At 26.8% G+C, this 11,324-nt stretch overlaps 1 protein-coding gene across 1 annotated transcript; it reads left to right on the top strand.

Moving 5' to 3' along the window:
- The first annotated feature begins 2,395 nt into the window (after positions 1 to 2,395).
- On the top strand, positions 2,396 to 9,233 carry LOC127072285 (odorant receptor 67a-like). The gene is made up of 6 exons (XM_051012585.1): positions 2,396 to 2,677; positions 4,281 to 4,728; positions 6,258 to 6,543; positions 7,032 to 7,131; positions 8,919 to 9,074; positions 9,183 to 9,233. Exons 1-6 carry the CDS (start codon positions 2,657 to 2,659, stop codon positions 9,231 to 9,233), a joined length of 1,062 nt encoding a protein of 353 aa, XP_050868542.1. The 5' UTR covers positions 2,396 to 2,656.
- Positions 9,234 to 11,324: the final 2,091 nt, after the last annotated feature.

Here is an 11,324-nt window from a genome sequence, read left to right as displayed (position 1 = left end):
ACTTCTATTATTTTTTATTTTTATTTAACAATTTAATTATTAATTCCAAACATCTTAATACTGTAAAATATATAAAAAATAGAAGATATAATAGTTTTTTCCCCATAATCTTATATTGATTTCATTTCTATATATTGAATTGAATATTATTAAATATATTGAAATGATACTATTTGATTCAAGAGCATTTTACGAGACAGTTATGTTATAACTCCGCCATTTTTTATAGATATCTTTCATAATTATCTGCATTCAAAAAAAGAATTGACTTCGTTTTGCATCCAACAAAATTAATTTATATGGTAACATCTAATCGATGCAATTCTTTTTCTTTATTTTTAGAGTAATGAAACGAATGGTACTATACAATTCATGTTGTTCCTTGCGTACATCTTTTCCGTGATAAGTACACTTTTTATTTACTGTTTCATCGGCGAGTGCTTTATTCAAGAAGTAAGTAAAATAATTATTTGTATAATTGAAATATCAATTATCTATTTAACGTCGTTTTATTCCATTAGAGTATCAATTGTGATAACACCATTTACAATTACGAATGGCAGCGTACGTAAACTTTTTTCTTATTTGTATAATACTTACGTAAAAACCACAAAATCAAACGTCTAGCAAATTTGCCCTCTTATCTTGGATAACCTTTACAGACGTAAGAATACAACAATTGATTTTTCCTATTTTTAAAATGTGTTCCTGGTTACAATAATAAAATTGTCATTTTACTATTATTATTATTTTTCTCTAAATAATTGCAGATCGTCAAAACTCTGATGAGATATTTGACGGTTTTGCGAAGATATTAATAAAAAACATAAACATAAGATGGATTACGTAATAACAAAACCTTCCTTTTCTTAACACATCTTACTTCTTCGGAAAACAAATAACTTGATTATACATCGTTGACTTGAACTATTGATAATGAATATATAACTACAATTTGAAGACGAACGATCGAAAGTCTAAAATAGAAAAATAGAAAAAAATATAAAACATGCGATGTAATTTTAAAAAGAATATTACGTAAGAGTATGGCCTCCATATATATCTATTCAAAGCAGAATTATTATTATTATTTATACGAATGCCCAAGCATAACTAACCAATTTTTTTAAAGTTAAAATGATATATGAATTACATTTGCTTTTTTCCCTTATTATTGTTTTTTAATAAATTACGCATACGTGTGACAAGAATAATAAACAACATGCTCTGGTTTTTTTTTGCTTTCAAGGAAACCGAATAAATTTTCCGATCAACCAGATATTATGTAAATATCACCTATATTTACCTTGATATTGCAATTCTCCTTCGTCTATGCTTACAAAAATCATAAATGCTGTATTAATTAACTGCAACAATTCTAATATATTAGTATATTTTCATTATTTGATCATTGAGATGCGCAAACGGCCATATAATATTTTACTTACCATTAAAACTATTTAAAATAATAAATAAAAGCAATCAACGAAATATAAAACTTCATTGTGAAAATGAAAGAAATAATGAAAATAAATGCAACTAAGAAAAAATTATAAACAAAAACATTTCCAAGTCGATAAATGACGAAATTAAAGTCTGGGTGAAAAATATAATTAGTAAAAGCCATTAATGTTATACCAGGAAAAGAAAGAAAAATTAAAAAATATGAAAAAATAATCAAAATTCATACAAAGCAAGTGATAGGTGAAAAAAATATATTTAGTGTGACTAGAGAATAAACATAAAATATTAAGAAAAAAAAAATGATGGGATACGAATAAATCGTAAAAATTAAAACGTAGAGAAAAAGAAATTTTGAGTAAAATAACTGATTATCAAAAAAAGAAGTTTCCTATTTTGTCCAGATTTGTCCTATGTGTCTTGTACATCCTTAAGTTCTGTGTTTGTCATTCCTCTAAATTAGAACCATCTATAAGAAAGAACAATTAAAGACATTTAATTTCACAGAGTACTTACGATTATTTCTTTCCGTGAATAAAATAATTTTTTTCTTTAACCATCACAACCACTAATTCGGGCACAAACACTAATTCAATGTCTTTCATTTGTCGTATTATATAAAACTGGAATTAAAAAGAGACCGGAAGGACAAACGAATGAAAGGTGCTAAGACGTGGAAACACTTTAATTTCACCTGCAAACGAATAAACTTCCAACTATATTCAAGCGAAAAGGGATGATTATACCGCAGGGTGAAATATTACTCTGTTTCTCTACAACTATAATTATCCTCCACCTCCCTAAGAAAGAAAGAAAAAGAAAAAGCGAAAAAAAAGAAAATTGCAATGACAAGTAATTGGAATAGAATTATAACAAGTTTTACATGAGGATTGTGAAACAGGGGATGTATTACGAGGTGAACCGAAGCGATGAGAGCACATTTTTTATGCATACTCAAATCCCCCTGCCGCACTGTCGTCAACCAAGTGTGATCGATGATCGTAATAAAGGAACTGTTTAACTCCTTATTAAAAGGGGTTAGGGACGAGCAGTTTCTGAATTCTTTTTTTGTAGACGAGAAATTAATTATTCAACCAACCCTTACACGCATCTTCCAACTTTTCAAACGAAGTTTACAAGGGAGGACGCTCGACCCTTTTACCGTCAGTCTGTTGCGAACCTTCGAAGAGATAAAATGGAAAGGGATAGCATAGAAGTAAGATAAAGAGCTCGGTTCGGTTTATTTCTCTTTTCTTTTTTCTAATCGTAGAACGAGTCCCGTATCTGATGTAACGTGATCACATTTATAATGGTGATGAGTGACGTGATATTCTCCCTCTTGGTCGAGAAATATTTTTCTTCGATCAAAGTGTTCCAATTTTTTTTATATTCGAGATTATAGTTATGGAATTTTATTTGCGAATTAATTATTACTTTCATGTATATATTTTCCTTGTCATGCAATTTCTTTTACAAACGTGCGGATAAAATTTCTTTTTTGTTTTTCTCGTTCCGATTCTTTCATTTTACTTTTTCGTTATTATACTTCCCAGATACTTCTATTGCCTTTTGCTTCCTTTTTTCTTTTTTCTTTCTTTTTCTATGTTCGCACTATAATTGTTGTATCTTTGACGTTTGATTTTCAATTAGAAAAAATTATTTGATTTTATGAATAAAAGTTTTAAAAGAAATAAATTTTTATATTAATATATATAAGTGAATATAGTGAAAGATGTGTAGCGGTAGGGTTTAATAATCATATTCATTTCATTCAGTAAACAATTGTCGGGTGAAATATTTGACAAACAATATATCGGATGTTCAAAACATTGTGTTAAAAATCTTTATCTCGAAAAAGTAGCTTTTGTGAGGAAAATTGTTCGAACAAATGTTATCTGATTTCGACAAGAAAAATATTCCTTTATTTGTTGTTTTTTTGAGTAAAAATATTTATCTACATCTCATGGTTAATTTTGTTCCTCGATAAAGAAAATATTTCATAGATTATTTAGTTGTTTTATTTTCATTTTCTTTAATGTTCGATACATTACAATCATAAAAAATGTAGACTAATATTGAAACAAGATTAAGTTACAATTACGCTTAAATGGACCTCATGATTTTTTAATAAATAAAAAATAAATAATGAAATGTTCCCTTTAATATTGGATAAACTCTCATCTGAATTATTCTTCTCAAATACGTCGTCTTAACGAAATAAAAAATTAATGTTGCTTTACTTTGACACCTGTTATGAGATAAAGAATGAATAAATATGATGATATAACAGTATATATATGAATACTATTAATATGTATAATTTTCTTTTTATAATATATAAATATTAATATTAATTATTTAAATATTAAAAAATTAATCATGAATAATAAAATAATTCTGATAATGGAATACTTATTAGCATTAAAACATCATTATATATTTCTAATTCAATACATGTATAATTACATATATTTAATAATAGAATATATACCAATATATATCATCATATTTTCTTTATTGAGTGATTTAATTAAACTAAAAAAATTCAGATAAGATACAATCATCTTAATCAAAATCGGTGATTTTAAATCAAAATCGGTGTAGATATAAATACCTATTTCTATAATAATAATCTGCGTAAAAACATATATCGTTATATTAATTACAAACAGATACGTTATATTGAAGTGTGAGTGTGTGTGTGTAAATATATATATATATAATTTTCTTAACTGTAATGCAATGAGTATAGATGTATAATAAAATTGTTAATTTAAAATCAATTTAACAAATTAATAAATTGAATATTTTTATTCTAGGAACTTGGAATTGCAAACGTTCGGAGATCATTTAATTGGAGTTCAAATTTCTTGAAGTGCATGGGAATTTGGCCACTGAAGAACTACCTTCCGCTATTTCTCTTCTTCTTCACATATCTTTTCATTCATTGTTCTCTAACACTCGCTCATTTACTTCTAGCTCCAAAAACTGCGGAAAACATTTTATCTAATTTATCAGAGAATATTGAACTAACGATGACACTTACGAAAGTAGCAATCACTAGACTGAAGCGAGAAGCGTTACGTAAATTATTTACCGAGATCAAGCAATTTTCACTCACTGAGAAATATGAAACTAAACAGGAGAAATTGACATTTTTGAATTATACGAAATTACCTCTATATTTTCTTGTAATAATTGCTTTTTCAATGGGATTGGCCGAAGTATTGTATTATGTGAGTCGAGTAGTCGATGGATTTCAAACTGGTAATTAATAATATGAATTTTCTTCTATATACGACTTAGCATTTTATATATTATATATTAATTCCTTTCTAGATATGTCACCATATGTAATTTAACAATATTCTTGTTTCATTTATTTTTGTATTTATTTATTATTAAATTATTTGATGTATCCACACACAATATCACATATTTATACAAAACGTATAATCATGCAAAAGTCGTCAAACATTTTTAATATTTTTCATATGTAAATTTATACCCTGCTCCCAAAATTCAAAAAAATACATTCGTCATTACACGTTGTTTCACTTTTGATCGCAACTTAACTTAACGATTAGAAAATAAAGTATCAACGAGTTAATGATTATCTATGGATAGGTTCCCAAGGTCAATAAATGCCAACGTTTATTCAGATCATTCGATCAGTCATCATATAGGCATGATCCAATGATATCCAAAATGAATGACCTATTTGACAATGATGTTTTGAAATTAGAATCGTATTGATTGAATCAAATCAAAAATTATCAATGCAAGAAACATTTGATAAATTTGAGAAAACTTACTTGACAATACCAAGACAGCTTTATAAAATCAGAGTGTTATTTAGTCTAAGTATTTGTATTCCGAATCAATTGTCGAGTATGAAAGAACATAAGCGAAAAAGAATTTGCATATGTTTATTTACCAGGCAAACAGATTATCTATTTCTTAATATTATCGTTAGGAACAATAAGAAGTGTGTCCTACATAGGAACTTGAAACGATACTAATATATTGGTTTTCTCCGGAATTATCCATCTGTACCTACATCTAAATCAGGTCTGACAAAGAAAAAGATACTACTGTGCGTTTGATGTTATTACACAAGCACAATTCAATTTGATTTACCATAACCAATTGCTGTTAATGTTTATTGTTCACAATTGGAATCACTTCATAAGAAATTTGAAAAAATTGAAAATTGAATATTGAATATTGAAAAAACTGATGTCACTGGACAACAATAAACGCGTCATATCGCAACGTGCTAATGGAGATAATCAACATGCTATGAATGATCCGAAAATATTATAAACTCTCTTTGCTAGAAAGTTTTACTGAATTTATCGTATTCATTCGATACTACGTCAGTGGATTACTATTTGTTTAAATCTATAAACTACTTCATAAAAAATAAAATGTTTCAAAATATCAGTAGTTTTCAGTTACATTTCGAATGATATTTTTCATCACAGTATGCATCTTTTTATGAAACATGATATGATAATTTACGCAAGTGATGGTAAATTTGTAATTAATTCTAAAGTAATACAAAAAAAAATGTATCCATGAGTATATATAAATTTAAATTAATCGATTACGCATTGGTAACTCATAACGTAACATCAGTACTATGATTTTCCATTATTACCTGATAACTCGATATAAATATTTTCGAAAACCTGTTTTAATCGACTAATCGAACATTTTGATTTTTGTATCTTTTCGTAAATTTTGTTCTGAAACAAATATTTTGCTTCTTTTTCTTTTTTTCTATTTTTCAGCAAAGCAGAACAGTTCCATTGGTTATAAGTTACCGTACAAAACATTAGAAATCATGGATTTGAAAGACAGCAGAACTTACGCTTTGATTTGTGCTTATCAAATATTATTCGTACCTTGTGTGGTATTAGGTTACGTAGGATTCGATTATATGTTCGTCAATTTATCTATTCAAGTAATTGCACAATTTGCTATATTGTCCTATAAGGTGAAGATAATATTAGATAATTCTAAAAATTGTCATGATGGTATGAAAGAACTTGTACTACGACATTATCGATTGATAAGGTAAAATACCATATAATTATATATAAGTAATTGATATATATATATATATATATATATATATATATATATATAATATATATATATCAATATATATATATATATATATGTTTGTTAATTATTGCGTTTTGTAGTACATTATTAAAAAGTGATATTCTCAAAAGCTATTTCTTGCTATATAACTAATAAACTGTTACATTGACATGTCTCCTAATTTAAACATTTAGTTCTCTTGCTATTGATTTACATTTCATTTATTCTTTAATACTTATTCATTACTATCTATTTACTATTTAGTTATATATTTATTACTTTCAACTATCCACATGCTATAGATTGTATCACAAATAAGAGAAATAATATTTCTTTTGGTATAACATTACATTGATTCCACTTCTACTGTATTTTTCGATAATAGAAAAAAAAATAATAATAATGAACTCATTTGTAATATTTCATTTCTTATATATACATGAAATATAATATTTCAGATTGACGGAAGAATTGGAAAATAACTTTAATATCCCGATCATGCAGCAACTGATGGGTTCCACCATGCATATATGTATTTCCGGTTACTACGTACTGACGGTATAAATATAAACTAATAATATAATGTTTCTATTTCGTTTTAAAGATACACTATGCATAACTTCCGTTTTCTTTTTAAGGACATTTTATATTAAAAACTTATTAAGAACTTTTCTTATTAATTCTTATTTCTTATTGAAAACATTTTCTTATTAAACATTTCTTTGCTATTCTCTTGACTTCTTATTTCTTTTTGTCTAATCTACGTAATTTATTGGAATAAACTTTTCTTTACGTGATAGGACCTACTTTAAGGGTGGACTTGATAATTATTTTCCTCAAAAGTAATAAGAAATGGCGGAGTAACATGCATGAGCATAGACGAAAAGTTATTACTTACAATAATTTCTACGATGATTCACTAAAGTAAAAAAAAAACGATTTATTATTAAAATACAAGAATAAGGCGAGTATTTCCCAAGCTAAATTTTTTTAATTATAATTTTCTACAAAATGACGAAAATTTAGCTTTATCTTTTACTATTCTCAGAAAAATTCATTTTGTTTGCTTTTGTTTAAAAAGAATATAGTATAGTAGTAGAAATTCCCTGTACATTCAACAATAAATAACAATCATTTTCGTATTCTTGCAATCAATACTTGATTGCAGTACCTTATCATCAAAAGAAAATTTAATTGGTATTAAAATTTCTTCTTATAAAATAACCAAGGCTTTTCTAAAGTGTTTTATCGGTCACTTTCAACCACACTTTTGAGAGGATCATCTTCTCGCGTCGCAAACTGATGAACGAGCGAATCAATTTTCATAATCAAGGATTGCATTATTTTGAAGATAGATGACATTCCTTGATTAAATAAACAAATAGCAATGTTCAACGAGATTTTTGTCCTCTTAGACTCGCAGTTGACAGTTAAACGAGCCATAGTTCCGACGTAACGTAATTAAATCTTTCATTGGTATTTTCCGTAAGTCCGTAAATCGACGTAGCAATAAAGTATCCTGTAATCCTCTTTAGTTTCCATTAATTTCTTCAAAGCGTTTTTCGGTATAGCTTTACATTTATGATCAAAAGTCTTTTAATCGATCTTCAGTATTTTCTTGTTGTTAATTAAGTCATGATACTAGTTCGTGTAAACATCAATGATGTGTAGGATTCCCATTTGCGAAATTGTAATGTTGAAATGTGATCATTGAATGACTTGTAGTTGAATCTACTTCTACTTTATCGACTGATTCCTTCTTTTTTTATTGTAGATAAAGTTTTGTACTTCGTTTTACATTCTCCGTACACGACAATTGTTATCAATTATTTTTCTCCTACTAGCAAATTGTACATATATACAGCGTGCACATATTAGGTTTACGGAATTGAGATAAAATAAAAAACGATTCAAAACGGGAATTATATGTTATGGAAATGATACTGTTGTTTGATTTAAGAACATTAAATGAGACAGTTTAATTATTACTATTATCATTATAACTCCGCCATTTTTTATGTATATCCTTCATAACTATCTGCATTCAGGAAATGTAAACAAAAAATTGATTTCGTATGGTATCCAATAAAATTTCAAGTATCTCCTGAATATATGTGATAACATTTAATCGATGCAATTCTTTTTCTTACTTTTAGAGTAATGAAACGGATGACTTTATAACATTCATCTTGTACATTTCGTACGTTTTTTCTGTAATAAGTACACTTTTTATTTACTGTTTCATCGGTGAATGTTTTATTCAGGAAGTAAATAGAACCTCTGTAATTTATTGTACAATTGAAATATCAATCACCTATTTAATGTTATTCGTTTTATTTCATTAGAGTAGCAATTTTGGAAAAGCCATTTACGATTACGAATGGTATAACTTACCGGCAACGGAGGCAAGATTTTTTCTAATTTGTATGATACGAACACAAAAACCGCAATGTCTAACGTCCGGTAAATTTGCTATCTTATCCTTGACCAACTTTACAGACGTAAGTATTTATCGAGCGATTTTTTTTTTATTTTATAATTACGTTGCTTGACGCAACAGTAAAATTGTTATTTCATTATCATTCTTATTTATTTCTCAATATTTGCAGATTCTCAAAACTTCGATGGGATATTTGTCAGTACTGAGAACATTTGTGTGAAAAAAAAGAAAAAAGTGAAATGAATTACGTTTATTAACAAATTCTTTTATTTGTTTCTTAAGTCGTCTCCCTTCGTAGGAAAACAAGCGATTTGTCTATGCGTCGTTGACTTGTACTAGTGTTATAGATTATATAAATATAATTTGAAGAAAATCTATCAACAGTCACATTTTCTTCATAAACAAAGTTAATGTGAAATATAAAACTTTGCTGGATACACCACTCTTGATTCTTTAAAAGATATGAAGAACTATTTCCGATTCCATAAATTTTCAGACATATGGATAAATGTGACGGAATAAAAAAAAATAATAATAAAATGAAATTATTTAGAAAAATAGAAATTAATACATATTCAGCTATATAACTCTAAAAACAATGTTTGTTCATGGTGCATGTAAGATCATGGTGTCTGTATATGTATGTTCACAAAAAATTATTATTATAATTTATACGGATAAGTAAACGTAATTAATTTTTTCAATGTTAAAAATTCCATATGAGGCCAATTTGTTTTTGTTATTGTTTTTTAATAAATTACGTAAACACATAACAGCAAAATCGGTATTGATGAAAACATCTTTTTTTTTACTTATTTTTTGATGAGAAAAAGGAAAAACTTCCATAATAGGTAATTGGAATATAATTATAATAAGTTTTGTGAAACATGAGAGTAAACATGAGAGTTGTGAAACAGGGAGATATCCTACGAAATAAACCGAAGCGATGAAAGTACACTATTTTATTCATACTCCAATACACCTCCTTCCATTACCAACAACCTACTGTATTCGATGATTGTAATAAATTAACTGTTTATCTCGTTGTTAGAAGGGGACAAATTGTTTCTGAACACTTTTTTCAATGTCTTCAGGTTAATTATTCAACCAATCCCTACACGAGTATACCAACTTTTCAACCGGAGTTTACCAGAGGGATGCACGACCCTTTTGCCGACAGTCTGTCACGAATCTTCGAAGGAATGAAATGGAGAAAGAAAGCATAGAAGTAAGATAAAGAGTAGGGTTTGGTTTGTTTTCTTTTTTTTTTTTTTTCTAAACGTAGAACCAGTCTTGTATCTAATATACAGTATATACGATATATACGATGTGGATAAGTGCCGTAAATAACCTATATCTTTATAATTTTTCATTAATGATATTACACTTTATTTCAATTAGAAATTATTTTTGAAAAATTTTATTTAAAAATTAATTTTTAGTTCTTGTATATAGTTTTATATTTAGTCTTTATATATAGTCTTATATATATAGTTTTATAATCTTATATATATTATTAGTCTTTTTCTTCTTTTCGTTCTGATACTACGCAGACTATTATATGTGTTTCGCTCGTTATTATTTTTTTATTTATGAAGACAACAATTGCAATGTCACTCTGTCGATCTTTGATCGGAAAGAATTATTTCAACTTATGAATAAAAGATGTAATAGTAATAAATTTTTATATTAATGTATGCAGGTAACGTAATGAAAAATATTAACTGATAAGGTTTTATTCATTTCATTCGATGGACAATCGTAAGCTGAAATTTTTAACAGATAATATATCGGATGATTAAACCAATGCGTTAATAAATATTTATCTCGAAAATGCGACGTTTTTGTGAAAAGTTGTTTTAATAAGAGTTATTTGATTTCAATAGGAGAAATATTACAGCATTTATTTAATGAATCATTTAATGAAAATATTTAACGTCATCTCACGTTCAACATCGTTGTTCGATAAAAATATTTTTCATTAAAAATTTACTTTCCTTATCTTCTGCTTTCTAACATAATAATAAGTTTCAATTACAAGAAATATAGGCTCGTATTTAGACATAATTATATTATTTTTGTATGGACTTTGAGAACTTTTAATAAATAGAAAACAACAAATACAATATGTCTTCTTTATTTCTCAAATGAACTTTTTGCTCAAATACGTCGTACTATCGAAATAAAAAATTAATAACGCTTTATTTTTACAGTCATTATAATGTAACGGATGTATAAATATGATAATAGCATAATATGTACGTATGAATACCATTAATATGTCTAATTTTCTATTCGCCATATACAGATA

Source organism: Vespula vulgaris, chromosome 25, assembly GCF_905475345.1.
Source record: "Vespula vulgaris chromosome 25, iyVesVulg1.1, whole genome shotgun sequence".
NCBI classification, from domain to species: Eukaryota; Metazoa; Arthropoda; class Insecta; order Hymenoptera; family Vespidae; genus Vespula; species Vespula vulgaris.
The sequence above is the reverse complement of the archived record's forward strand: the minus strand, read 5'-3'. Positions and strand labels throughout refer to the sequence as shown.

What these genes read in the sequence shown, in the direction of transcription:
- LOC127072285 (XM_051012585.1), top strand. Translation starts at nt 2,657, where the DNA reads ATGGAAAGGGATAGCATAGAA. An exon ending in CCGGTTACTACGTACTGACG is followed by an intron (nt 7,132 to 8,918) that starts GTATAAATATAA and finishes TTATTTCATTAG; the next exon opens with AGTAGCAATTTTGGAAAAGC. An exon ending in CCTTGACCAACTTTACAGAC is followed by an intron (nt 9,075 to 9,182) that starts GTAAGTATTTAT and finishes CAATATTTGCAG; the next exon opens with ATTCTCAAAACTTCGATGGG.